This window comes from Notamacropus eugenii, chromosome 1, assembly GCF_028372415.1.
Source record: "Notamacropus eugenii isolate mMacEug1 chromosome 1, mMacEug1.pri_v2, whole genome shotgun sequence".
NCBI classification, from domain to species: Eukaryota; Metazoa; Chordata; class Mammalia; order Diprotodontia; family Macropodidae; genus Notamacropus; species Notamacropus eugenii.
Genome location: NC_092872.1, coordinates 386807413 through 386835083, shown reverse-complemented (window position 1 = coordinate 386835083; position 27671 = coordinate 386807413). Strand labels below are relative to the sequence as shown.

At 37.1% G+C, this 27671-nt stretch overlaps 1 protein-coding gene across 4 annotated transcripts in view; it reads left to right on the top strand.

Annotated features, from left to right (window-relative positions):
• The first annotated feature begins 771 nt into the window (after positions 1 to 771).
• CLINT1 (clathrin interactor 1) overlaps positions 772 to 27671 on the top strand; it is a 67286-nt gene continuing 40386 nt past the window's right edge. For 2 of the 4 annotated variants that reach the window (XM_072630855.1, XM_072630854.1), the window contains exon 1: positions 1163 to 1418. Coding sequence is in view for 2 of the 4 variants with exons in the window: in XM_072630856.1 (XP_072486957.1) it covers positions 996 to 1036 (41 nt within the window). In the remaining 2 variants the exon portion in view is untranslated. Of the gene's footprint in view, positions 1037 to 1162; positions 1419 to 27671 lie in introns of those variants that run through there. The other 2 variants (XM_072630856.1, XM_072630853.1) reach the window with 2 other exon arrangements.

Here is a 27671-nt window from a genome sequence, read left to right as displayed (position 1 = left end):
GATAATTTTAACGGCTGGGTGGGGGATAGACTGGAATGGGGACCATGGTCCCAGGGGTCAGGTGATTAGCACAGAAGGTGGCATATAGATGTCAGTTATCAAGGTAAAAACTGAATTTGTTGCCATCACATTGGATATGGGAGTAAGAGTGAAGAAAAGTCGACGATGACCCGTGGTAGTTCCTCCTACAGTAAAAGGGAAGTTAGGTAGAGGGGAGGGTTGAGGGGGTGGGGTAAAGAGAATTGAGTTCAATTGCAGACTCTTTCCATTTCACCTAGTGTTCTCCGAGGTCTCCAAAGTCTGGAGGAAGTGCATTTGCAAACAGGTGACCTAGCATCTAATCTCACATCTACCACTTACGTGCTATCTTGGATAGGTCACCTGGACCTCAGTTTTCGTCATATGTAAAGTGAGGAAATTGTACTCAATGACCTCCAACATACCTTCCAGCTCTATAGTCCCACATAAACTTTAAAAGGCTCCTCTTAACTGCCTCCGAATGAAGGGGTCTCCCGTGCAGCTGCTATGTGAGTGAAACAGCGACTGTTTCAATTTGTCCTTTACAATTTGCAAGCCCACCTAACCTCTTTAACATTGTTAAAGAGAAATTAAGGCAACAGTAACAAAAGTATCCATGTCAAGCAGCGTGTGCAGGACTAGAAAGAAACTAACAACTCTCTGAGGCCAACCCCTTACGCGGAGAAAACTACCACACCCAGAGTGCTTTGCGCGGGAACGGAGGCGGAGGGGGTGTGTGTAGGCTAACACTTCCGCTTCACGCAGCGCCACGTCCCCGACGTGTCACCGGCGGCGCCGCTGCTGTGGCAGAGGAAGGAGTGAAGGGGCCAGTTCGAGGTAGCGGCGGCGGGTGGCGACGGCGCCGGCGATATCAGCCCCGGCCGCGACCTGCCCCTGCTCCCGCACGGAAGTGCCCCTGGGTCTGCGGGGAGCAGGAGGAGGAAGAAGCGGCGGAGGCCCAGCTCCCGTGGGGCAAGATGTTGAACATGTGGAAGGTCCGGGAGCTGGTGGACAAAGCGTGAGTAGGGGAAGAGCCGGGGGGCAGTTTGTTGTCGGGGGCCCGCGGAGGGAGGGGGCGGGCCGGCTCCGCGCGCCAGGGCCTCCCCACGTCACACTGGCCAACCCCCCCCCCCCTTACCCCCCCACTTCTTCCAGCTGATCCAGTCCCATCATGGCGGCGACAGGTCTCCTCGCCTCTGGGCCCTCTCTCCGTGGGGGCGGGAGGGACAACTTGGTCTCCCTGCCCTCCTGAAGCGACTCCCTCCCTTCCTCGGACCCGGGCCCATCTCCGGGACAACGAGTGTCCTCTGGCCACCCCCGGCCTAAGGAAGGAACTCCTGGATTCAGGGGGCGGGGATCGGAGTTGGCCAGGCCGTGGAGTCACCCCGGGGCTGGGGCAGGTCAGGCGTGCCGGAGACCCCGGACCCTGGTGCCCCATTGGGTGGGAGGATTATCAGTTAGACCGTAGGAGACCGAATGGCCTGGTTTTCTTTTCCAAGAAAACTTTATTTTTGCCTTTTAAAGCGAGCCTGGTAATTCCAGTGTCAGGTTTAACAGGTGGTCACCCAGACAAGTAGTGGTCTAAAGTTGTTCAGAGGATAGGGGTGCTGACAGTTCAGTTAAGCTGACTCCGGTGGTTTTTTTTTTTTTTTTTTTTTTAACTTTGGTGACACCTTTGAAAAGGTGCGTTGCCGTAACTTGTTGTGCCTGTTTCCATTACACTTCACTGTTGGTGTGCCACTTCCTCCTTGTTGAATGGAATTGCAGAGAAATTTCCCCTAAAGTAAATGTACACCCAAAACAACAAGAAAGTACTTTGTGATGAGTGGCCACTGGATTTTTTTAAGGATAGAACTTAATGTTAACTGGTTTTAAACTACTGTAATCTGTAACTATTAAGACATTTTAGAATTTTTACTCATTCTTTCTAAAGTTAGACTTTTTAGACTGATAGTGGACCAGGAAAACCTTGGTAGTTAAGAACATGCTAGATAAAATGGAGAGTTAAGTAACATTTTTTTCTAGGCCAACAGGAAATAAAGTTAGAAAATTTAGAAAGCCTCCTTCCTTTTGAATGTTTAGTGATTATGCAAGTAAGGGTGGTTAAAAATTGGCTCATTTTGTAAGTCAGCTACCCTAAAACAAGAAAATGTAGTATAGCAGGTTAATAAGGCAGGCATTTTTCAAAAATCATTAAATGATATTTTTGGTGGTGTCTGTGATACTGACCTGGTTTCTTTTAGAAATACTTTTTGGCTGAAGGCCCGTGTTTCATATTTTGTATAGTGCTTGCGTTATGGCTTTGCACTGTATACATTTAGTCAGTTCCATTAGAGCACCTTCTTCGAAATAATAAAACTTAAAATTTTGATTTCGGTTAATGATATTTACCTTTGCTTTTGTTTTTGCCTAAGCCAAGATAATAATCAAATACTGATCTTACGGCATCTCCTAGTTTTTATTGAACTAGGTATAATGTGCTGTATTACCAGTAGGTCAGTACAAAATTGAAATAGGTACTAATCTAAATCTGAAAGACTTTTTAAAAGGTTTTTTAAAAATTTCACAACTTTGGGTTGGAAGCTGAAGGTTGAAAGGGAAAGAGAATGTATAGAAGAGAAGAAAAATAAAATTGTAAATCTAAATTTAGAGGATCAAATTATGACTCAAAAGTTTTTCTAGTAGAATTTTGCCAATAACTTTGTATTGTTTGTTACATATTGAGGTCAGAAGACCTGAATTCTGCTTCTTCTTGACTGCCTTTGTGACCTTGAGGAAATCACACCCTCTCTGAATCTTTAGTTTCTTCTGTGAAATGAAGGGTTGGGGCTAGACTGCATCTAAAGGTTCTTAAAGCCCCAAATCTATGATCCTATGATTACCATTCATTTTTTATAAACCTAATGTTATAATTTTGTAGTTTCTTCACCTTAAGTTACTACACAATTTTTCTAATTATCTGAAAAGCCTATTCTTGAGAAATGATTCCACCTTGACTTTGCTATATAGTTTAGCTTAGAAATGTTAACTCATCATAACAATATTTGTGTTGTGAGTGGTTTTCTTTTCAGAAAATTTCAAAAGGAAAAAAAATCTTTAAGAAACTTGTAATGGCCACCTAAGTACATAGTTTGTGTATAATTTAAGAACTCAGAACTTAAATAGGTGATCTCATTGTCTTGACTATGTCCTCCACTAATGTAAATTGAAACTGGCCCATGCTTGCCAGTCCTGTATGATAGCTTGTTCATGGTCCCCTGATAAGTGTTCCCAGATCTACTAATGAGCTAGAGGTTTTTTCATGTCTTAAGGATGTCAGTGGAGCACTGGGTTTTGTATGAAAGTTATCCTTTGTTTTCAATACATTACCAACCTTTTTCATTAAAGATTTCTTTGAATTCTTTCCACTTCTTAATTCCTTCTTTATAGTTTGTTGCAGTCTACTCACAACTAACATTTGCCTTATCATTGCACTCTGGATGAAACTGTCATTTCCTTAGAGATTAATAGTGCCATGTCTCAGCCCTATGATAAACCTACAAGAATAAAATCATTTTAAAAGATGGGCTTTTTGCTTTAGGAATTTGTTTTTTGTGAGTGGGACATTAAGACAACTTTTCACTTTCCCATGCGCACATAGAGACTTTTACTTATCAAGAACATAGAGTTATAATTGGTATTTGGATATTTTTGGTATAACATCCCACCCATAATTCTCATCTTCTATTTTGCAGGAGTGAAGAAACTCACTTCCAATAAATTTTAGTATTGCCCTGCTCTTGTACAAAAATCATGGTCTGTCCATTCCTAGAGTAATCCTGTGTGCAATTCCAGTTACTAAGGCATTTTAAAAATGATAATAGTGGAGCTGATGAAGACTCAGGAGGAAAACTATTGGTCCTAGATGTGGTGGGGTCCATCCATCTGAGGAGAAAATAAAGTGTTTAGGAATACTTAAAATGCTTATGATTGAAATCTACAAAATCAGGAATAGTATCAATAGGTTAAACACCAAATCTTAGATGAGAGCACACCTTGCAAAGGTATTGTCAGAAATGTGCACAGTAGGTCAATTTATGGAATTTACAACCCTCATGGCTGATACTGGATGAAACAGATTCAAAAAAAGTTTAGACAGATTTATAGATGATGGAGTAGAATTAGAGAAAGTAGGATTATGTGGAATTTATCCCTAACCATTGAAGTTCATCTCAAGAAAGGAATAACATATTCTTCTAAATAGGAATCTTAAGGCTTTTCTCAGAAACAGAAATTAGTATTCATATTGTAGTTTTGAGAGCTTAGGGGGATTTTTTTTTTTTAATTGGCATGAAAACTAAGAACATTAAGACTGGAAACACCAGGGACCAGGATCAGGTACAGTTATCTGTCACTTCAGCTCTTTTTGATCAAAGAAAGATAAATGGTGATGTCAGAAGAAACTCGAGTCAATCACTGTCTGCAGAGCTTTTAAGGAGAAATATACCATCCTTCTGTTTTTCTCAAAGGTCATTTAGGTAAAGCTACTTCAGCATTGATTACCTAACTATCTGCATTCATTTGAGGAATAAGTTAATTGGGATACCTCTGTACCTTACCAATCTGAGTAATTAGCATGTAAGATATAGGACCATTGAGTTTGCTTCTCAAGTTTAGGAAGAGTTGGTGAGGTAGGTAAACCTACCTGTTTATGCCATGTAGTGCTAATGCTGCATATCTTGATTCTAAGTAGTTTCCTCATTTTCATTTTGATATAAAGATACTGATAATTTGAACAGTAATTCTTGTTTACTAAAAATAACTCAAGTACAAGATTATTTTGTATAATTTAAAAGTTATCATTTGCATTTGACTAGTGATTTCAGCCAGATTTATAAAATTAATCAGAATTTGTGAAATGATTGTATTGTGTGAAGATTTGTTCCTCAGATTGTTGCCTAGGTTCTGCAGCAACTTGTTAAATAACTGTTGAACTTTCTGTAAATTTTTTTTTTGATTACTCTTCCCACTCACCTGCGGTGGGGTGGTATGTGTACATCTCCTTGTTCGTATATCCTAAATGTTTAGATAGCATCATATCAACCTTTGGAGAGAGAGAACAGTTTATTATTTATTGGAAGTCCACAATATGCTTTCAACATTAAAGCTACATTCTCTACCCTCAGAAAACAACTTTGTTTAGAATGTGCTTCTCCAAAACAAATGATTTTTGTTTTTTGTTTTTCTTTTCAGCCATATATATTTTCCTCCCTATAATCTTCATTCCATCAACAATTCTCATCCTTGCATAGGTTAAAGCATAAAAAAAAAGTTAAGAAATCAAGGATGCAGTACTCTCCCATTTCTCCTTGGCTCAACTTTCAAAGCCCAGCCCAAATACTGTGTCCTCCATGAAGCATTCCCTTAATTCCTCCACCTTTGCTCCCACTAGTAGTGATTTTTCCCACCTCAACTCATATTATTCTCGGTATCTCTTCTGTATTTGTAGTGTACTATTTTATATCAATCACCTCTGCTAGTTCTTAAGTTCCTCTACAACTGGGACTATATCTTATTTATCTTTGTATCTTCCATAGACGTACCGAATATTTTCTGGGCCTTTAAATTTTGTTGAGGGAATATTCATTTAAAGTGAAGTTACATCTCCTTCCTCTATTAATTCCTTATGCAATCCTAGTACCTGGGATATAAGTAGATATTAAGATCTTAACTAGGAAATAAAAGTTTAAAGTTTACTTAACTTTTTGCCAGCTTCTTTGAGAGGTGATTTACTGTAACTTGAGCGAGTTTTTCTTATCAGTACTGCATAGGTGATTCTAAAAAAGCACTCAACTACCTCTTAAATTTTTCTTATGCCTTCTAGTGTATGAGTTAACAAGTTCTTTTATAGTCTGTTTTTTGATTTGACTAAAAGCACTTGTCCTTTCTGTTAGTGATAGTAGGTGTTACTATAACTTCAAGAGATCCAATTAAATCATCGAGCCCATGCCCTCTAGGTTTCACTTCATTCATGTTTAGCTTAAAAAGGAACATTTGCTTTCCGTGGTTACTTTTTTTTGCAAAAAAAGTTAATACTCTTAGTGAATTTCTTCTGTGTATTACTTTTCATAGCATACCACAACATGTTGATAACTGTTTAACTGTATTTTGTTTAATTTTTAAAGATATTGTACATATTTTATATACAGTATGCCTCCATCTTATGTTTATATTAGCATCCACTCTGTCCAAATTGCACCTTTTCCTTTTAGTCTTGCTACTACTGGTTTGGAAAATACTATTCTGTTATGCATAGGTGGAACAGACCTACTTAATGTTTCACTTTTTGTTTATGATATAAGTAAGTTTGGTAGCTTTTTGGGGGGAGAGGGGAGGAGTTGGTTGTATATTCGGGAGTCTGAAAAACAAGGAATCGGGAGTTTGCATATAAAGCACAAGTTATTGCTGTAGAGATAAATTAGATACATCTGTGTAATAGAATAATGTATGTCTGAGTGCTGGAGGCATGCTATCTTCTATAGTGCAACTGAGAACTTAAATATAACCAGTCAACCAATAAACATTTATTAAGCACCTGCTAAGTGCTAGGCGTTGTGCATACAAAAAGAACTAAAAGATTCCGTCTGTTCTCTTGGAGCTTGCCTTCTAAGAGAAGAGACTATATGCAAGCAAATATATACAAAGCTGGTTATATACTGGATAAATAGGAAATAATTAACTGAAGGAAGGCAGTGGAATTAAGAAGGATTAGGGAAGGCCTCCAGTAAAAGTTAAGATTTTACTTGGTATATGAAAGAAGACTGGGAGGTCATTGGCTTGAGTGGAGGAGGGAGAACTTTCTAGACATGGAGAAGAGCTAGAGAAAATCCCCAGAGCCAAGAGATGAAGTATTTTGATTTTTTGTTGAGCAGCCAGGAGGCCATTGACAATAGGTTGGAGAGTAAGGTGTAAGAATACAGGAAAGATACAAGGGGGTGAGATTATGAAAGGCTTTTTGATGCCAAACTGAGCATTTTGTATTTGATCTTGGAGGCTGTAGGGAGCCACTGGAGTTTACTGAGTAGGGATATTTGACCTCTACTTTAGTGAGGTGACTGAATGGATGGATTGAAGTGGAGGGAGACTTGAGTCAGGCTGACCCACCAGCAGGCTATTAAAATAGGTCCGGGTGTGAGATGATGAGGTCTTGGACTACAGTTGTAACTGTAACAGGCTCAAAGGAGAGCTGGAGGCCTATATAAGAAATGTTGCAAAGGTGAAATCAGGAGGTTTTGGCAGCAGATTAGTTATAGTTGCTTGAGAGATAGTGAGTTGTTACGAATGACAGCCTAGGTACTTAAGTCTGAGGAACTGAAGGGTGTTGCCCTCTACAATAATAGGGAAGTAGGAGGTGGGAAAGGTTTAAGGGGAAAGCTAATGATTCCATTTTGATATCGTTTAAGATGTCTACTGGCATTCATTTCAATATGTGTGAGTGTCAGTTTGAGATACAAGAGTGGAGGTCAATTTGAGGCAGATTTGAGAATCATCAACATAGGGATGATAATTAATTTGTTGGGAGCATCAGGTGAAGTATAGTTTAGAGGCAGAAGACAAGCCGACTCTGGACTGAACCTATGTTTTAGAGAGCATGATTTGGAAAAGAATCCAGCAAAGAAGACAGGAGTAGTCAGATAGGTAGAGTGAGAACCTGGAGAGAGTGTGTCCCAGAAAAAGAGAGTATCAAAGAGGAGAGAGTGATCAACAGTGGCAGAGATTATAGAGAAGAGAGGTCAAGGAGAATGAGAATTGAGAAAGAGGCCATTGAATTTTGCAACTAAGATTGTTTTAAATGTACTTTCCTTAGTCTGTTTTGGTATGTATTTTTTAAAAATCAAGAGCACATGCCATTTAACATTGTAGTCTATATTGCAGAAATACAATTTGTGGAAGACCTCTTGCAGGATAATTTGTGTAACATATCTACTGCAGCTTCTACCTACCTATCCTTATTTTTTAAAATCTGTTTTATTGGCATTTTATCTTGAGTAATTGACAGTCTTATTCCACTAGATGTGTAAAAACCTTTTATCTGCATTTGTTTTTAGTACAAAAGTCCATGGTCATGCATTTTAGACAGATTACAAGTTTTTTAATTTGATCTTCACTATAAAAATTTATATTAGTGATCTTTTTATAATTTTGAATATTTTGTTATTGGGGAAAATTATTAATTTGGTACAATATTTAGTATCTACAACAGAAATTGATAATGTTTACAATGGAAGACCAGTCCAGAGACACAAGAAGAATTTTCTTCATACTCCCCACTTTGGCAGATGTCTCTTGTTCGCTTATTATTGGCCTACTATTATTATGCCCTTGAGTTGCACTTTGTTTTTAGACCAAAGAGACAGGGCCAGTACAAAGTAATCCATAACTCCTGGGTTGGATTTAAGTCCATGAGATACTTAAACAGGAAGATTTTGTTAAGTGACAAGAAATGTAGGAATTCTTCATCTAAGTCACCACTAAGATTGAGGGTTTGTAAACCTTAGAAAATTTGGTAAACCAAACTCAGCTTTAATAGGTATTACTTCTCTGCATAAGCCCATGCTGTTTCATGCATAAATATGCTTTATTTCTAAAAAGAATTTAAATTGTTCCCAGTTGCCAGAATTTTCAGGAGAGTAAATATGTAAGTTATTTACATGCATTTTATGCTCACACAGTAACAGTTTGAATAGTATATGGCTTTGAAATATTTAACTGGTTTTAGACTTTAGTCTTTAAATCTTTTAGAGAACAAAAATGATTTGTATCAAAATTTTGCTATGTGACTAATTTTCCTGCATCATTACAAATTCTTCTTATTTTTACATATATATTTATCTGCACATCCTTTCCCCTGTTTGTAGAGATGGGGGACTGTGGTTATGAAGTATTGCATAATTGCACAGTCAGAAACAATTGGGGTATGGATGATTTTCCCAAGGTTTTTTGGGTTTTTTTTCAACTTTTGTTATTAGGACTGCTGAGTAGATGAGGAGAGTGGGATATATTTGAAAATTAAAGTGATGTAAAAACAAAAGGTACTGATTAAAAATAAGATTTTACAAAAGTATGTTTTTCAAAATTTTTCTCTAATTTTTCCATTAACTATTTATTTGCAAATTTGTTAAATTACTTGATTTGGGGACCAATGAAAACATTACATTTTTTAAGTTTTGCCTTATATTTTTACGTTCCAAAGGCCTGTGATTTCATCATTGTGAGTACTTCTCTATCAATGCTGATTATAGCCCCTCACCATCTTAGCAATTTCAGTAGTTGCTGTGGCTATTTTGGTATAACATAAAACTGAAAACTAAGGGATTGCCTATCAGTTGGGAAATTACTGAGCAAAATGTGGGATTTGAATGTGATAGAATGTTATTATTTTGTAAGAAATGACTAAAGATAGGTCTCAGAAAAACCAAGAAAGACTTCTGTGAAGTGATGTAGGATATATTGAGCAGAATTCAGAAAACAGTTATAAAACGACAACAAAATTATACAGAAAAAACCTTAAAGAACCTTACAAACTCTGCTTGCTCAATTAGCAATTGACTCCAGAGGACCAATGATGAAACCTTCTACTCGCCTCTTGGCAGAAAGATGATGAATTCTGGGGTAAATTCCTTTGGACATGGCCAATAATTATGCATATTTGTTGCAGGATTTTTTTTTTCTTTTGAGGGAGAGAAGGAATTTAACGGTAGACTTGTAATTAAATTACAAAGAAAAACAAAAAGTTGCAGTGACTCCACAAATTAATTACTGTAACCACTCTAAGCATTTTTGTATAGCACCTACCAGAACTTGCCTTCTGGCAAAGTCTTTGATAACCCAAGATTATTTTCATACCATTGTAAGGTAATGAAGTAGCACTTCAGTGGAGGATTGTATTCTTATATTTAAATTATATCACTTGTTTGAGGCTTTGGCATGTATTTATAAACAGTCACATGCATATTTAAAGTATGAATTTTCATTTCTACTATAATTTCTACGTAATGTGACTTCCCTTACACATTTAAATATTTTATTCAAAGGAAGTCATCTAATGGCAATTTTTGTAAAGATTTGGGAAAGTTATAATTCTTAGAATGCAAATTTAACTGTTTTTGCCAATCTGTATTTTCCATTCTAGTTGGATGTCTGTGATTACCAAAGCTTCCTTTCATTTAACTCATTCAGCAAATACCTAACTTACCTACTATTTTTGAGGTTGAAAATGAATTTAAATAAATCAGGCCTTAAAGGTATGTTCCCAAATAAAATTGAATGGTGTTAGTTTTGTTACCAAACCTCTAAAGTTAGAGGGAGTTGCTGGAGAGTAGCTGCCATTCTAGTAGGGTATATATCACATTAATCCTAGGTGATAGAGTGGCACCTAAGAAGAAAATATGTAATGCCTTGATTTTCTTTTTTAGGTTCTTTTGCTCTTTTGGTCTCTATTCTGTATCCTCCTAATATTACTTAATGATTCCATGTCATGGAGAAAGAAATGAACAAATGTATCTAACTTGGGGGTGAAGAGGAGAGACCCCCTTCACTGATGGAAGGACAATCTGTACAGAATCATGAAGCATTATAGGAAAATACCTAAGACTCTAGATTTTGAAAACATCATTAAGATCAAAATAGTTCACTTTAAAATCATATTTTCAATTTGTTCTGGATAAAATTAAGAAGGACTACAAGGTCTCTAGTACTAGACACTAACTTTTCTAACATAAAGAAGCCATATTCTTGACACCAGGAATCCCTTGTTACCTAAAGGTACAATTTAGTAAATTTGGACAACTTGGAGAGGTTACGTGTGGTTGTTGCAAGAAGCAGTATCTATACATTTCAAATAGTCTACTTAAGTAAAGAAAAAAAACAAAAGTTTTCCCTGTTAGAACACATTAATCAAGTATTTACTTGACACCTACTAAATACTCAACCCTGTGAATAACGCCTGAAACATCAGCAAGATCCTTAGCTTTTAAAATATTCTGATATTATACCAGAGATCCCATAGTCATGCATTTTCTGGGTTCTGCCTGTTTTTTATTTGAAACCTTTGTAGGTGACTAACAGCTTTGGTAAATTTCATGTGGCCTTTTTGTTACTACTGTTCCATGTATGATAACGTGATTTTTTTTTATGGTTTAATTATGCCTGTAATGCTGTATTATAGTGACTCGTGTTAATTGCTTAGTTATGAAATTCTATTCTTGATTTTTCTTATGTTCAAAATATTTATCTATGATTGTTGTATAGCAATTAAATCTCTAGCAGTCCTAATCAGGTACTTATGTTGTGGTGATAGTTTGAAATGTTAATTGATACAGTGATAATTGTTTTCTCCCAGCTTTAGTCTGAAATGATCTTAATAAGGTTTTTTTGAGATAATAATAACAATAGCATTTATATATTACTTTAAGGTTTGCAAGATGCCTTACATATGTTATCTCATTGATTCCCCACAACAGCCCTGTCAGGTAGGTGGCTGTTACTATCTTCATGAGGAAAGTGAGACAGAAGTTGTGGTTCTCCCAGGCTCACGCAGTCTGAGATAGGATTCAAACTTAAGTCTTATTGTCGACTCTCTTCAGCACCATAACCATTGTGCGACCTAACTGTCCTGCAGCTTAGGATATAAAAGTAAGAAGACACAATCTCTACCACAAGAAGCTTAGTTCGTGTAGGGGGACAAAATAAAAACACATGACACTTTTTAGAGGGTGAGCTGAAACAAGATTTTAACATAGTCATAAGAAGTACTTTGTAGTTGTGTAAAGAAAATGAACTAGAATAGTTAGGAAAGACTTTATGGAGGTATAGAGATAAGTTCCAAAAATGATTTTAAAGGATTTAGATTGGTTGGAAAGGGAGGAGGGCAGATTAGGCATATTAGATAATGAGTGAAAAATGTAGGACACAGATCAAATTTAGCCTTATAGGAAATAGATGGAGAATCTATAAATGGAGTTTACTGTTTATTGACAGGGCTGAACATTTAGTGAGCACTCATAAATAGTTGATTGATTTGTTCTAATGGGAACAAAAACAATCTAATCTTCATTTTTTTATCTTTTCACCCAAGTGAATTGTTTGAAATATACAAGATACTGCTTCTTGCAGCAGCCCAAAAAAATGTCTCTTAAGTTGTCCAGATTTCCAAAATTGTACCTTCAGGTAATGGGGAATTCTGGCATCAAGAACTTGGTTTCTTTATGTTAGAAAAGTTAGTGTCTAGTATTTGACACTTCAGAGTCCCTCTGAATTTTATCTAGTAGAAGAAAGTAAAAATATGATTTAATAGCTGTATTTCATTCTTGAAAATATCTCTTAGTTATTTTTCCAATAAGGATTTATTTGGTATTTTGATGAATCTATGAAACTGTTTAGGTAGTCCCTCCATCAGTGCAAATTGTAACCCACTCTTCCCATACTGTTTAATTCCTTTCCTTGTCCTTAATTAGGAGGGAGTGCATGCAACTCTCTGGGAGGTATTCCTTGATATTGGGTGATATTGTTACTTCTCTTTTTCTAAATATGCATCTATATTATGACATCTTTAATGTGGGTTTTCTTGCACAGTACTTTATTGATACTATTTATACCCACCATGTACCTTAACTGCCCTTTAGGTGACTTACAACTTTAGTTCTTTGAAATTAGTCGTTTTCATTGTCTTGCAATCGTAAAGCAGCACCAGAAAAATATTGTTGATAAAAAGATGAGCCTTGGTTTTAGGAGAAAGCACAGAGTCATTAAAATCATGGCCCAAGTTTCCTAAATTCTATCCAATCCCTTTCTCAGCCTCCTGTATTCTAGGGCCGGCTTATTGTCCATCTACAGTTTTTGTCCAAGGTATGTGAATTGATAGACTTGCTCTCTGGATTGTCCATTTGATTTTATAATGTAGTCTGAATGGTAGGTTTCATTATAGTTATGCAAATTTTCTACAATCTACTCTATAGGAATAGAAGAACTGATCCTTGTGTTTATCTTTCATTTAAAAGGATTATAAGATGTGTGTGGTCTTTGTGGTTTGGAGTAGTTGATTAGCTATGTATAGCTGTTTCTTTGTGCCTAGAAAATCAAATATGCCTATGGTTTAAGGTGAATCATACACAAATGTTACATTTTTCCAACACTTATTAATTCATCATATTTTACTCCTAAAGAAAAGAGAATCGTGTACTTTTCTTATAATGCAGTGTATCTTTGATACCTTAGCAGTACATGAAGGTTACTCAGACTTGGTTAACTGGCTTTACTTTGAGGTGAGCTAGTATTTCATTAATTCACCAAATATTTGAGTGCTTTCTGTGAACAAGAGGTGGTAGATACGAGAATAAGATACCATAAAGAATAAGATAAGTAGTCTTCTTTACAAACACTGATTATTAAGTTTGGATAAAATTGAAATTTCTAGGTTTTTTTAAAAAGTTCTAAATAGAAATTGTTTGAAAAGTCTGTAAACAGTATTGGCTTAGCTTGGTGCTGATTAGTTGGAAGAAAACAGGTGGAAATTTTGAGTGAATAAATCTGTACTTTCAACTTTTAAAAGCGGTTTTCTAAAGTTATCCCTCATTTCATTTAGAACACGTTAACTTTATGTCTTTGGAAATTAGAATTGGGAGCAGCAACACAAGTGAAACCACCTTTTGCTGTACTCATTTTTTGAGTTGCTTTTGTTATATGATCTATTGGTGGAGCTGGTTTAACATATGATACCACTTTGAAGAGGAAACTTCACATTGTTTTATCTATAAAAACCAGGCCTACTAAAAAGAAAATATTCTGGGCAAAAGTCTTCTGCAACTCAGAAAATCATATGATACTAATTGTACTTTTGGGGGGGGGGGCTAACATAAATGTAGAAATATGAAAATATAGTTGTACACAAAATCATAAGCTCTATTATAGTTTGGGGGAATTAAAAAATTAATGGGTTGATAAACTTGTGTATTAAGTGTATCAGGATAGTGACACAACTCTTCTGTTTGTTTTGTGTGTCTCCTGTGTATCAAATGGATAACACATTAAGAATTACACACCTTAGTGCATAGTATATAGATAATAGGTTTCATTTTAATGGGGGGGGGTGGTAAATTAGGCTTGTTTTATGCATGTATTCTAAAATTAGACCAATCCTGTTAAGTCTCCACTTTTTAATGCTATTGTTAATATGTAGTTCTGCATCATCAAAAGTTTTTTTTTAATAAGATAAAGATATAAGAGGAAGAGGTATTTTGTAAATTTTTTAGACCTCTTTGAATGTTCTTTACTTGAATTTAATCTAGGAACCTAATTATCTACTGCCATAATAAGTGTTGGAAATGAAATATAACTAAATATGAACACTTTAACAATCCTAGTAGATTTTATAAATTGATACCCTGAATTAGGATAAGTTGCTGTGCCATATTAAAGTTATGTAATTAGGTAAAGTATCACATCTTTTTTTTTTTTTTTAATGGAGAATATTTTGGGCCATTCTTCACAACTTCAGAGTCATAAGCGTCCTCATTCTTCATTATAGCCCATATCAAGTCATTTCTCAATCTTGTTGATCCTGCCACCTCCACACCTCTTACATTTGTTACCTTTAGTCCAATCAGGCCCTCATAATCTCTTCACTAGACTTCCTTCCTTCCTTAAGTCTCTCTTCTCCAAGAATCCTCCACACAGCTGTCAAAATGATAATCCTAAAGCCCAAGGCTCACCATATTTCTCTGTTACACAACAAACTATGATTCCATTACTCTTAGGATCAAATAAATAAAACTCAGTTTGGCATTTTAAAGCTCTTCACTATTTGGGTCTTACCTGCTTACTGAAATGAAGTAGAAAAAAGAATTTATTAATCATTTACTATGTACTAAGTGCTGGGAATATAAATATAAAAATGAAGACATTCTTTGTGCCTTCAAAGAGCTTTCTAATTGGTGGAGACAACACATAAAGAAGGGGAGGGTATTTTGGTTTGGAAAGTTACAGTATTGGTGAGTGTAGATTCATATACTTTCCAATATTGTTGCCATCATTGATTTAATTATGCTTCCCAGACATGAAAATAGGTTAGGACAAAGTTCCCCAGTGTACATGCAGAATACATGAAAAGATACGAAAAGATAGCCAAGTAGTAAAGGAAGCATTGTTGAGATAGGCCTAAATAAGTGCACCACATGGGACATTCACCAATTGGTATAGATGTTGGAGGGAGTTTCAGAGCTGGAAAAGTTAAGTTCTTGAGCATGGTCTCTGGTCTCATCAGTAAGGCATCTGGCAAAATGATGTCCCTTCACATACTGCAGTCTAGCCAGACTGGCCTAATGGTCCTCACGCAGAACATTCCATCTCCTCTCTGTGCTTTGCGCAGGCAGTCTTCCCCATGCATTCCCTCTTTCTCTGCTCTTAGAATCCCCTAAGCTTCAAAACTTAACTTAAGCACTACTTGTTGCTTGAGACCTTTCTTGTTTGTGTGTTATTTCTCCCAAAAGAATGCAAAGTTCTTGAGACTAGAGACTTAAATTTTAGCATAGCACCTGGTACATGGCAAATACTTTACAACTTTGTCAGTTGTTGATTGATTGAGTAGACTATAGGAACAAACTCAAGTGTCACCCCCCCCACATACCCTTGAATCTTATATGGACAAAAACTAATATTCTGTAGTAGACATAAATGAACATTAATAACAGATTTGTTATATTAGGATTTTTTTAAATTGACATTTTTCCAGAATAAAAATACTTTTTACCAAATAATCATGTGAATTATCCTGATAGTTTTCATACTGATTTTGGATATACTGAATGGGATGAATTTGTTTTTTTTTTAACTTTATACACACCCAATTTAAATATAAACTCAAAATGACAGTAAGTATAAAAATTATTCAAACTTAAATCACAAAATAAATGTTTTTAACTATTATAAACTTTTCTTTGCATTAAAACTCATGTAGTCAACTTCCCTAAGCATTGATACATTCTACATACAAATCCTTCATGCTTCGGTGGGAGAGTGACCCTATTTGAGAGAGCCAGGCCAACATTAAAATGTTCCCTAAGTTGCAAGTTCCCTAAAATGGTAGATCACGATGAAAAAACATTAAAATTAATCAACTTTCTTTTAAAATTTTGACTTTTTTTCCAAGTCATTATGTGGTAGTTTTGTTTCATCCTAACAATGCTTGAGGAAAATTAATCCACATATGCTGATTTTAGAAACGTAGTGACTTCTGAGCCATACAGGAAATTCTAGGATTCATTAAATATTTGCGATTTCTCTCACACACAAATTTAGAAGGATTGGTTGAGTATAACTGATAGCTCAGTTGATGCCTCATTCTTTCACATCCTCATTAAAAGTGCTAGGTTATTTGAGGTGAGTCCATTAGCCTTAATCTTGTTATTTGGGAACTCCACTGAAGCTTGTCCTTCCTACACCTTGTGGAAACTTCAAATTACTGGCACTTTTAATTTTAGAATAAGCTCTGTACAATAATTACAGTGCTAGTAGAAATGGAAATTTGAGCTGAATAATAAACATTTCAGTGCAAAGCAGTAGAGATACAGAAAGAATATAAAAGACAATCTCTGCCCTCGAGGACCTTGCAGTCTAATAGGGGAGACAAAATAAATATATACATATGTACATATATGTACGTGTAATAAGTGTGTATATGTAAAGAGAGAGAAAGAGAGGAATTACATTGTGAATAGGAAATGATTAACATAGGGAAGGCACTAGAATTTGAAAGTGTTGGAGAACACTTCCAGTAAAAGATGAGATTTTAATTGGATCTTGAAGAGAGCCAAGGAGGTCAGTAGGTAGAGTAGAGGAGGGAAAACGTTCCAGGCATGGGACATAGCCAGAGAAAATTCCAGGAGTCAAGAGATGTGAAGTATCTTGTTTTTAGAATAGCCTGGAGGCCATTGACACTGGATAGACGTCAGAAGTAAAGCATAAGAAAATTGGAAAGGTAGTTGGCAGCTAAATCAGAATAGCTTTGAATGCCCAACAGAGCCTTTTGTATTTGATACTGGAGGCAATAGGGAGCCACTGGAATTTATTAAGGAGGGTTGGGGTGGGGTTGGGACATGATCAGACCCGGGCTTTAGGAAATCACTTTGATGGCTGAATGCCAGATGTATTGGAGTGGGGAAGAGACTTGAGGCAGCCATATCCACTAATTTGTAGTCTTGACAGTCAATTCTTCGACCAGTCTTTCAGTTTTATGAGCAATATTGCTTATTGAATAATCTTTAGAAGGCAGCATGGCTCAGTTAGCTGGAAAACTTTAACCATACTTTCATGATGTAGCACAAAATTTTCTGTTCATTTTCTATACTACGTTGGTAAACTAGTTGTTTCCATACTAATAATCTGCATGGGAGTGTATGTGTACAACTATATGGGGCAATTGGTGATTACAAAACAGCATTGCAAATGTTTTGTTTTAGACACTTAATTGAAATAAGCTGGTAATAAATTTGAAATGGGGAAAGGTAGGCTACAAATTTAATTGGATAAGAGTCAGTACTGTAAATCCAGTATCTATGTTATAGGGTGAGACTATTCAGTTTAATTCAGTAAACGTTTCTTAAGCCATAGAAGTAGTATTGGGCATTGGGAAAACAAAGAAAAAGAAATAAACCTTTCCCTTAAGGGATTTATCTTCAGCTGGAGGACTGTATCTTATATAGGTAAGTAAATACAAGGTAATTTGAGGAGAGGAACAGTATAACAATTAGGGTGATTCAGAGTGGCTCCGCCTTAGGAAGTAATATCTGAGCTGAGCCTTGAAATAAACTAAGAATTCTAAGAGGAAGAAGTGAAGGGGGGTACATCCTATGCATAAGGGACAACATGTGCAAAAGCAGAGATGATATATCTGGACAAGTTAGTGGGCACCATATTATATAGAACAATTGATAATTGCCAGGCTGGGCAGTTTGTATTTTATCCTAGAGACAAGGAGCCACTGAGATTTTTGAGCAGAAAGGGAAAAGGAAAGGGAACAAGCATTTATTAACAATCTGCTGTGTGCCAGTCATTTTACAAATATTATTTTATTTGATCCTCACAACAACCCTATGATGTAGGTTCTATTATTATTCCCATTTTACAGTTGAGAAAACTGAGTTAGACAGTAAGTCTTAGGGTCACCACAGCTGGGAAGTTGCTGTGGCCAGATTTGAATAGTGCTTTATTCACTGTACCACCTAGTTGCCTTACCAGGGGAGTAATGTACTGAGACCTGTAGTGAGGGAGATCATTTAGACAACTGTGTTGGAGCATGAATCAAAGAGGGGAAGACTGTAAGCACAGGCACTAATTAGGAAGAAATCTGTTGAAATAATAGTCCAGCCAAGGTCTGAACTAGGTAGTGGATGGTGTCAGTGCCAAGAAGGATGTGGAAATGAATTCTTTCTAAGTTATGGTGATTTCTTCCTTCAGAGTACTCTAAAAACCACTGTTTCACTTCTGACTATTTATTATTAGTGAATAGTTTAAGACTTTCTCTAATGCCATTCTTTATGTGGCACTTGTCTGTTCAGCAACTAGAAGTAAAGTAGTGTTGATGTACAAATAGACATTGAACTTAACTTTTCTATAGATAGGTAAATAATAAGGGTCTTTGCCCTACTGAAACTTATCAGTTGATAATTCATTTGGGACCTATGAACTCACTTTTTAAAAAAAAATACTTATTTTTAAATATTCATTTCCATAAGATTTTGAGTTCCAAATTTTCTCCTCATCTCTCCCCACCCCAAGACACCATGCATTCTGATTACCTCTTCCCCCAATCTGCCCTCTCTTCTGTTACACCCCTCCCTTCCCTTATCCCCATCTTCTGTCTTTTCTTATAGGGCAAGATAGATTTCTATACCCCATTACCTGTATTTCTTATTTCCCAATTGCATGCAAAAAAATTCTCAACATTCCTTCCTAAATCTTTGAGTTCCAATTTCTCTCCCTTCCTCCCTCCCCACCCATCCCCACTGTGAAGGCAAGCAATGGGCTATACATGTGTAGTTATGCAAAAGACTTCCATAATAGTTATGTTGTGAAAGACTATGTTTCCATCCTATGCTGTCCTCCCATTTATTCTCTTCTCTCTTTTGACCTTGTCCCTCTCCAAAAGTGTTTACTTCTAATTACTCCCTCCTCCCATTTGCCCTCCCTTCTGTCATCCCCCCCCCCCCCACAGCCCATTTGTCCCCTTCTCCCCTACTTTCCTGTAGTGTAAGATAAATTTTCATACCAAATTGAGTGTGCGTGTTATTCCCTCCTTAAGCCAAATGTGATGAGAAAAAGCTTTGCTTTTTCCCTCTTACCTTCCCCCTTTTCCCCTCTATTCAGGAAGGTTTTTCTTGCCTCTTTTATGAGAGATAATTTGCCCCTTTCCATTTCTCCCTTTCTCCTCCCAATGTATTCTTCTCTCACCCCTTAATTTTATTTTTTTAGATATCATCCCTTCCTATTCAACTCAACCTGTGCCTCCTGTCTATATGTATATAATCCCTCCAACTACCCAAATACTGAGAAAAGTTTCAAGAGTTACAAATATTATCTTTCCATGTAGCAATGTAAACAGTTCAATAGAATGACCATTTTTCCCCCTGAAGTATTATACTCAGTTTTGCTGGGTAGTTGATTCTTGGTTTTAATCCTAGTTCCTTTGACTTCTGAAATATCATATTCCAAGCCCTTCAAACCCTTAATGTAGAAGTTGCTAGATCTTGTGTTATCCTGATTGTATTTCCACAGTACTCAAATTGTTTCTTTCTGACTGCTTGCAATATTTTCTCCTTGACCTGGAAACCCTGGAATCTAGCTACAATATTCCTAGGAGTTTTTCTTTTGACATCTCTTTAAGCAGGTGGTTGGTGGATTCTTTCAATATTTATTTTACCCTCTGGTTCCTAGAATGTCAGAGCAGTTTTCCTTGATAATTTTGTGAAAGATGACATCTAGGCTCTTTTTTTCATCATGACTTTCAGGTAGTCCCATAATTTTTAAATTGTCTTTCCTGGATCTATTTTCCAGGCCGATTGTTTTTCCAATGATATATTTTATATTGTCTTCAATTTTTTTCATTCTTTTGGTTTTGTTTTGTAATTTTCTTGGTTTCTCATAAAGTCATTAGCTTCCATCTGCTCCATTCTAATTTTTAAAGAACTATTTTCTTCAGTGAGCTTTTGGACCTCCTTTTCCATTTGGCTAATTTTGCTTTTGAAAGCATTCTTCTCCTCGTTGGCTTTTTGGACCTCTTTTGCCATTTGGGTTAGTCTGTTTTTAAAGGTGTTATTTTCTTAAGCATTTTTTAGCAAGCTGTTGACTCGCTTTTCATGATTTTCTTGCATCATTCTCATTTCTCTTCCCAATTTTTCCTCCACCTCTCTTACTTGATTTTCAAAATCTCTTTTGAGCCCTTCCATGGCCTGAAACCATTGCAAATTTATTTTGGAGGTTTTGGATGAAGAAGCCTTGACTTTGATGTTTTCCTCTAATGGTATGCTTTGCAAACTTCCTCATTCAAAAGGAAGGAGGAAAATACCTGTTCACCAAGAAAGTAACCTTCTATAGTCTTTTTTCCCCCCTTTTTTTGGGCGTTAAGGACCTGTAAGTTCTCAGTTCCTCCAGGGAGGCACAATCAAGGGAGAGAAGTTTACTCCTCTCCTGGTCTGTGCTTTGGTCTGGGAGCAACCACAAGCTTTTCTGTCCAGGATCTGTGAGTAGGGTTCCTGCTCCACCAGCAGTGCTCCTCCTCACTCCAGGGCTGCCACTCAGGGCTGAGATTCAGATCATCTGTTTGATTCCGTCCCCCCCCCCCCCCCCCCCCCCCGCCCCGTTCCCAGGGGTCTTAGGTGAAGGGCTTCAAAAATGGAAGCTGCAGGTCAGCACCCTGCTCCCTTCTCACCCAGGTGAAAGAGCTTTCTCACTGACCTTTGAAGTTTTCTCTGGCATTTGTGGGTTGAGGAATCTGAGAACTGGAGTTGAAACCTGTGACTCAGCTCCCTGAAGCCTGCTCTGGTCCTATCCTAGCACGGCCAAGGCTGGGCTGTGCTCTCCTCTGAGCCCAGTGCTATAGACCTTTACTGTCAGCTTTCCAGACTGCCCTGGGCTAGAACGCTCTTTCAGTCTGTCCTTTTGTGGATTTTACTGCTCTAGAATTTGTTTAGAGTCATATTTACAGGTATTTTATGGGCTTTGTGGGGAGAGCTACAGCAGGTCTATCTTTTCACTCCATCATCTTGGCTCTGTGCCCACCCCCACCCCCCACCCCCCATGAACTCACTTTTGAGAAACCAAGTTTTCTCATAGAAATGTTGAAAATAGTATTTTATCATCTTGATTTTAATTTGCTGTGAATAAAATATTTGCATATTAATTAGCCTTTGACATGGTGAAACTAAAATGGAAAATACTCTGTCAACTAATAGTTATCTGAAGTTCAAGAAACAAGGGTGATGTATATTGAGTAGGGGGACTTAAATTTCTAGTGTAAAGTTTTGAATTAAAAAACAACCTCTTGATCGTTTTAGTTTAATTTCGACACTTTGTAAATGATAAAAGTAGAGTTATTTTCTGTTTAAGATGCTTTTTTTACAGTTGATCAGAAATGTTTACACCAGACCTTTTTAAAACTAATAGTTTTAGTAACTCCTCTTCCTGTATTAATGACAAAAAATTTTTTGTGTAAGAATTTTAAACTACGTATCTAAATATTTGAGTGCCCCTATATACCTAGATCTTCAAAGGGATTTTGAGACTAAATCAAATGTAGTAGGAAATGCTTTTTTTCCTTCTCTACCACTCCTTGGCCATTTTTGTGCAATTGTAAGTTTATATGTTACTGAGAATGTGTGTGTATATACACACATGTAATATATAATATCCAAAATATCCACATGTAATATATAATTATATCCAAAATATCCACCCATGTGAAATATCTTAACTCATTCACAGTTCTTGCCAAGGAATAAGAAAGATTACCCTTTTTTTTCCCCATTACTTAGAAGTACCTCTAAAATCTCTCAGTTTCCAAGTACCTTGATCTTCCTAATCCCATATTAAATATGTAGTTAAAACTTTTCAGAAATCTGCATCAGACATAAGCAACCTCTTTTATCCAGCTGACAGTGAAAGTACCTAGATAGCTTGATTTATATCTGTAGTTGTAAAGGTGTTCAGTAGTGGTAGTATTCTAAAAGTCCACAAAATGGCAGTGTTGCTCCATGAACATCTTTGTGACTCTGTGCGTGTATATGTGTATGTATTTTGGGGGAGGGAGTGTCCCTTTGTATGTGTACTTCTATGCATGTTTGCTCCTCAAACTTTTTTGTCTCTTCTTTCCTTCTTTCTCTATAAGATATAATATAAACCTTTATTAAGTAGTTATTATAGGAGAAGTAATGAGTGGTATTTATTGAATGTGGTGTCACATTCCCATCTCTTAATCACATGGCTGAGTGGAACTCTTAACACTTAGGTTGACACTGGTATCCCCTCTTCCCCCTGACTCTCACCCCACTGTCCTTCAGATCAGTCACCCTGGAGTGGGAAGAGGCAATTTTTGTGCCTAGTCTACATCATTTTTGCTTGATCTAAGCTTCAGGCTCCTTTCTTTTTCCAAAAAATAATGTTTAATTTTAATAAATGTATTATTATGTAACTATAGCTATCCTTTCCACATTGTGACTTTACCCATTGTGGTTGCAATGTATCATGGGTCAATGTAAGTAAGAAAGTTTGTAAGTATGTAAGTAAGTAAGTTTGGGAAGAGTTTTGTGAAAGCCACAGACAACTCAGATGGAAGGCCAGCAGATGACACAGAACCTGTGACTAAATATTTAACCCAAATTTTACAATAAGGTTCTGTAACACCCCTTAAAGAAAAAATTCAGACTTGTCTGATATGAAGAAGGGAGCCCAAACATTTTTCGCGTATTTCCAGGTTGTGGGGGTAACTCTGCAGTGTGGAATGGATAACTGTACTTTCTCCAGAAAAGGGCTGAACAACTCTTAGAACTCTGTCCTGCCCTCCAGGAAAGGAGGGTGGAGTACCAAAAGACAACTAAATCCCAGAGTGGAAGGAAGACGTACAACAGAGATAAGCTAACATGGCCTAAGGAGTTGTGGGGGATCATGGTAAGGTTGGGGGTAAGACTGGGCCTCCTTGACTGTCTCCCCCTCCCTGCCCCCCCACAACACTACTTCTGTTTGATGTTGATTATTTCTAAGCGTGAGGCACCACAGGATTCAAGTTCAAGGCTTGTTAAAAATAAAATTGATCTTAGAGGTTCAGTTCCCTCATTTTACAAGTGAAGAGATGGGTCCAGAAAGTGAAGTGACTTGAACAAAGACTAAATTCAATCAGTGATAGATACTTTGTTTCTAATTGTTTTTCAGTGGATAGGGGCTCCCAGTGGTTGGTTAAGATTCAAGGTTCTCAAGTCAGTAAACATTAAGTATCTATTATCCTCACAGCTAGGTGGTGGGGTGGATAGAGCACCAGTGCAGGAGTCAGGAGGACCTGAGTTCAAATGTCACCTCACATACTTGACACTCACTAGCTATGTGACCTTGGGCAAGTCACTTAACCTCAATTGCCTCATCCTGGGTCATCTCCAGTCATCCTGATGAATGTCTGGTCACTGGATTCAGATGATTCTGGAGGAGAAGTGAGGCTGGTGAGCTGCACAGCCCTCCCTCACTCAAAACAAAGTCAAGTGCAAGTCATGTCATTATTTCTCTGATGGCATGGTCTTCTTAGACAATGAAAGATGAGTACACACATTATGCTCGCAGAGGCAGTGTTGAAACCAGGAAGACCTGGGTTCAAGTTTGTCCTTAGACACATACCAGATGCATGATTCTGTCAAATCACTTAATCCTCAGTGTTCTAACCAACTCTCCAAGACTAAGTTGCAGAATGGGTGTGGACCTACATTCTAAGAGGGAGTTTTGTCTTTGTAGAGTTTCTCATACTAAGGAAGTCACAGTTCTAGTTCTATGTACTGTATTCAAAGTACTGGGAAGCAAGAATGGAACAGTCCCTTCTCTCAGGGTTTGCACATGTAGGGGGTGGAGGCTGTATAAGAAGTATTAAGATATGTGTTGTGGAGTGATTTCAGAAGAATACAACATTAACTAAGAGGGTCATGAAAAATTTTGTGTCAGAGGTACCTTCATCAGTTCTGTCAGTTGGCCCATCTGAAAAAGAAAAAACAACCTATCCTGTTCAAATGGCCCAGGAAGACCTGACTTTTTAAGGAACCCTGTAGAGAGTCTGAAATGCTAGAATTAGAAGCAAATCCTCTCTCTCTTGGTTAATACCTGGGTATCCTATAAATTAAAGGAGTTCTAATTATGTAACCTTTTCAGGACCAATACATCTCATTCTGTTATCTTTTTAATAGCAAAGGGTAATAAGAGGTATGGTTGAAAGAGCACTGGATTTGGATTCGAAGGAATAGAATTTGAATCCTGACTTGGCCACATGGTACCTGGGTGATCTTGGACAAGTGATTTGAACTTCTTTGGGCTTTATTTTCATCATCTGTAAAATGAGAGCCTTGGGCAACATAACAAATTTCTAGATCTTTGAATAGGTTTTCTGAGAATGATTAGTTAAAATGTTGAGGCTTAACCTTTTTTATTAACTGACATTTTATAGTGAATACTTTTAAAGTTATCAAGTGTATCTGGATGTGTTCAATTCAATAAATATCTGAGCATTAATGTACAAGGCACTGTTAGGAACAGTGAAAAAAGTGCCACAAATCCAATCCCTACTTCTCTTAACCTTTTTATTTAGTGGGCTACTTTATTTAATTAGGTAATTTAATTCCCCAATTACTCAGGTGCCCATTATATCTAAAGAATATGTGCTAGGCTTTGAGAATATCAGAACAAAAGCAGAACTTTAAAGCAGCTTTTATTCTTCTGTGGGGTATGTGAGATTTAGATGATAAATAGAAAATAAATGCAAAGCCATTTCTGGGGAAATTTCACAACTGAACCTAGAAGGAAGTCAAAAAAGACTGCTTCTTTGGGTGGTGGCACTTCAGGCATGTCTTGAAGGGAATTATGATTTCCATGAGCAGTAGAGGAGGGAGAAAAATATTCATAACATAAATGAATTTACACATTGCATAGGGCAAGAGGCAGGAGATCCCACGGAGGATACAGGGATCAGCCAGGAAGCAAGCAGATCTGTGTAGGATTGTAGAGTGAATGGAAGTATGGAACATGAGTCCAGAAAGATGGTTTGAGACAAAGTACAAAGGGCTGTAAATGCCAGCCTGAAGAGTTTTTCATTTTATACTAGAGATCCACTGAAGTTTGGTATCAGAATTTCTCATTTGACTCATTTCAGTACAGATCCTTCCCAACATACATCCTTACTTTCCCTAAAAAGTTAGTTTGGCAATAGTTAACCGAAAGGAAAGATGTAGCCTTTAATTTTGATGGGATGGTACTAAAATGAATTGGGGTATTTTGCCCAACTTTTGTTTTGACATACTTTACGTTGTTGTTGTTGCTTTCATTTATGCTTGTGCTTTCTTCACTCTTCATTGTTTTGTAGAAATCTTCCCGTGTTTCTCTAAATTATTAATCCTTCTTCCCAGTTGCTCAGTAATATTCCATTACATTCATATACTGTGCTTTGTGTAACCATCCCTTAGTTGCTGGTTACGTATTTTGTTTTCCTTCTGTTTTCTTTAACCATGGCTTGGGAGGAGAAAAATTATGTATAAAAACTGTATCCCTCCCCAGTTTACAATAAAGTAGTTATTTCATTTGGGTTATATATATATGTACATGTCTAAATTCTGTGTGGTATGAAGCCTTCCTTAATTGTGATTTGTCATCTAAAAAAAGCAGACTTTTCCAAGGATCTGTATGCTATATACTGATTTCCTGTATGGTAGGAAATTAACATATATGTAGTTTTTAATTGCTTCCTTTCACCCTGAATATGCTGTTACTCACTGAGCTTCTTTTTGTCCTACTGGTTGTCTCAGTTCAGAAATTTGTTTATATACAATTTCATCACTTCTATTTCTCTTTTGCCTCCCCTTCATTCTCAAAGAGGACCATGACATGAGGGAGCTGATGACATGACTTGTAGTTGACTTTGATTTGAGGGAGGAAGGGCTATGCAAAGCCCTCCAGAGTCATCTGAGTCCAATGGCCTGATATTGATCAGGAGGCCTGGAAAATGGTTCAGGATGCAGTGGGAGACCTTGGCCCTTTTAAGCTAAGGTCTTACCAAGTTCTCGCTGCCTGAGGCAATGCCCATTTAGTGAATAGGCCTCTTTAAGAAGTGAATTTAGGTTTGGCCCCTTTAATTAAAAAAAAATCAAACTGGGAGAGTAAGATCCTTGGGTTTGCTGGTCAAAAGAGAAACTGTTACTATTTATATTGTTGTGCAATCCCTGAGATCCAGAGTGAATTGGGTTTAAGGCTTAGTCTTTGAGAAAGAAATCTAGCCAGTCAACCCCAAATTAATGAGGTAGCTTTGGGCCATCAAAATTTCCCTTCCTTTGGGCAGAACACCCTCAGGTTAGGGAAGAGGAGAGAAGTTACTCAACTGAAACTGGCCTGCTGGCTCCCCATTCAGGTAGCTCGAACTACTCATAGGTTGTAGTTTGTCCTTCATTCTCGAAGAGGTTCATGACATCAACTCCAAATATGTAGTGGAAGGAAAGTTCTATTAAAAAAATTTGACCACATAATTTTCAGTATGAATCCACATAGTTTTATTGGATCAGATCAAATGGTGATAATGGTATTCCTCTAGTCAGAATGTACAAAACCCAAATTCTCAAATAGTTTTAATAATCTTCAGAGAGCTTCCTTATCCTCTTATTTTCAGGTAGCAAAAGTGGTTGGTTTTTCAGTCATTTCAGTCATATCCAACATTTTGTGACCCTTTTTGGGGTTTTTTTGGGCAGATAGTGGAGTGGTTTTCCATTTCCTTCTCCAGCTCATTTTACAGTTGAGTAAACTGAGGCAAACAGAGTTAAATGACTTGCCCAGGGTTGTTTGTTCTTCGTTCTTGAAGAGTACCATGACATCAGGAAGCAGATTCCCTGACTTGCAAGTGAATTGTAATTAAGTGAAGGAGGGCTGAGCAAGGTCACCAAGGTCACTTTCTCCTCTGGAGCCATCTGGGTCCAGCGGCAAGATATAGATCAGGACGACTGGACCACATCTAGTAGATGTCTGAGGCCAAATCTGAACTCCGAAAGATAGGTTTTCTTGACTTCAAGTCTAGCGCTATCCACTGCGCCACCTAGCTGCCTGTGGGTAGTATCAGTATTAGGACCCAAATGTCCTGACCCTCAGTCTCTTGACTCTTCTCCTATGCTCTCAATTTGATTCTTTCATAGTATGTAATTCTGCCTATCAAGATAAATTCAAAAGAGATAATTTCCCCCATATAGAATCCATCAACTATTATTCCAACACTTTCCAGATTTCATAAATAAATATAAACTCAAAAACTGTATAGTTCCTCTACTCTTCCATTCTGCAACAGAGAATGAATTTGTTTTGGTGGTGGCTACAAGGATAAATAAGGTAAAATAACTTTTTTAAAA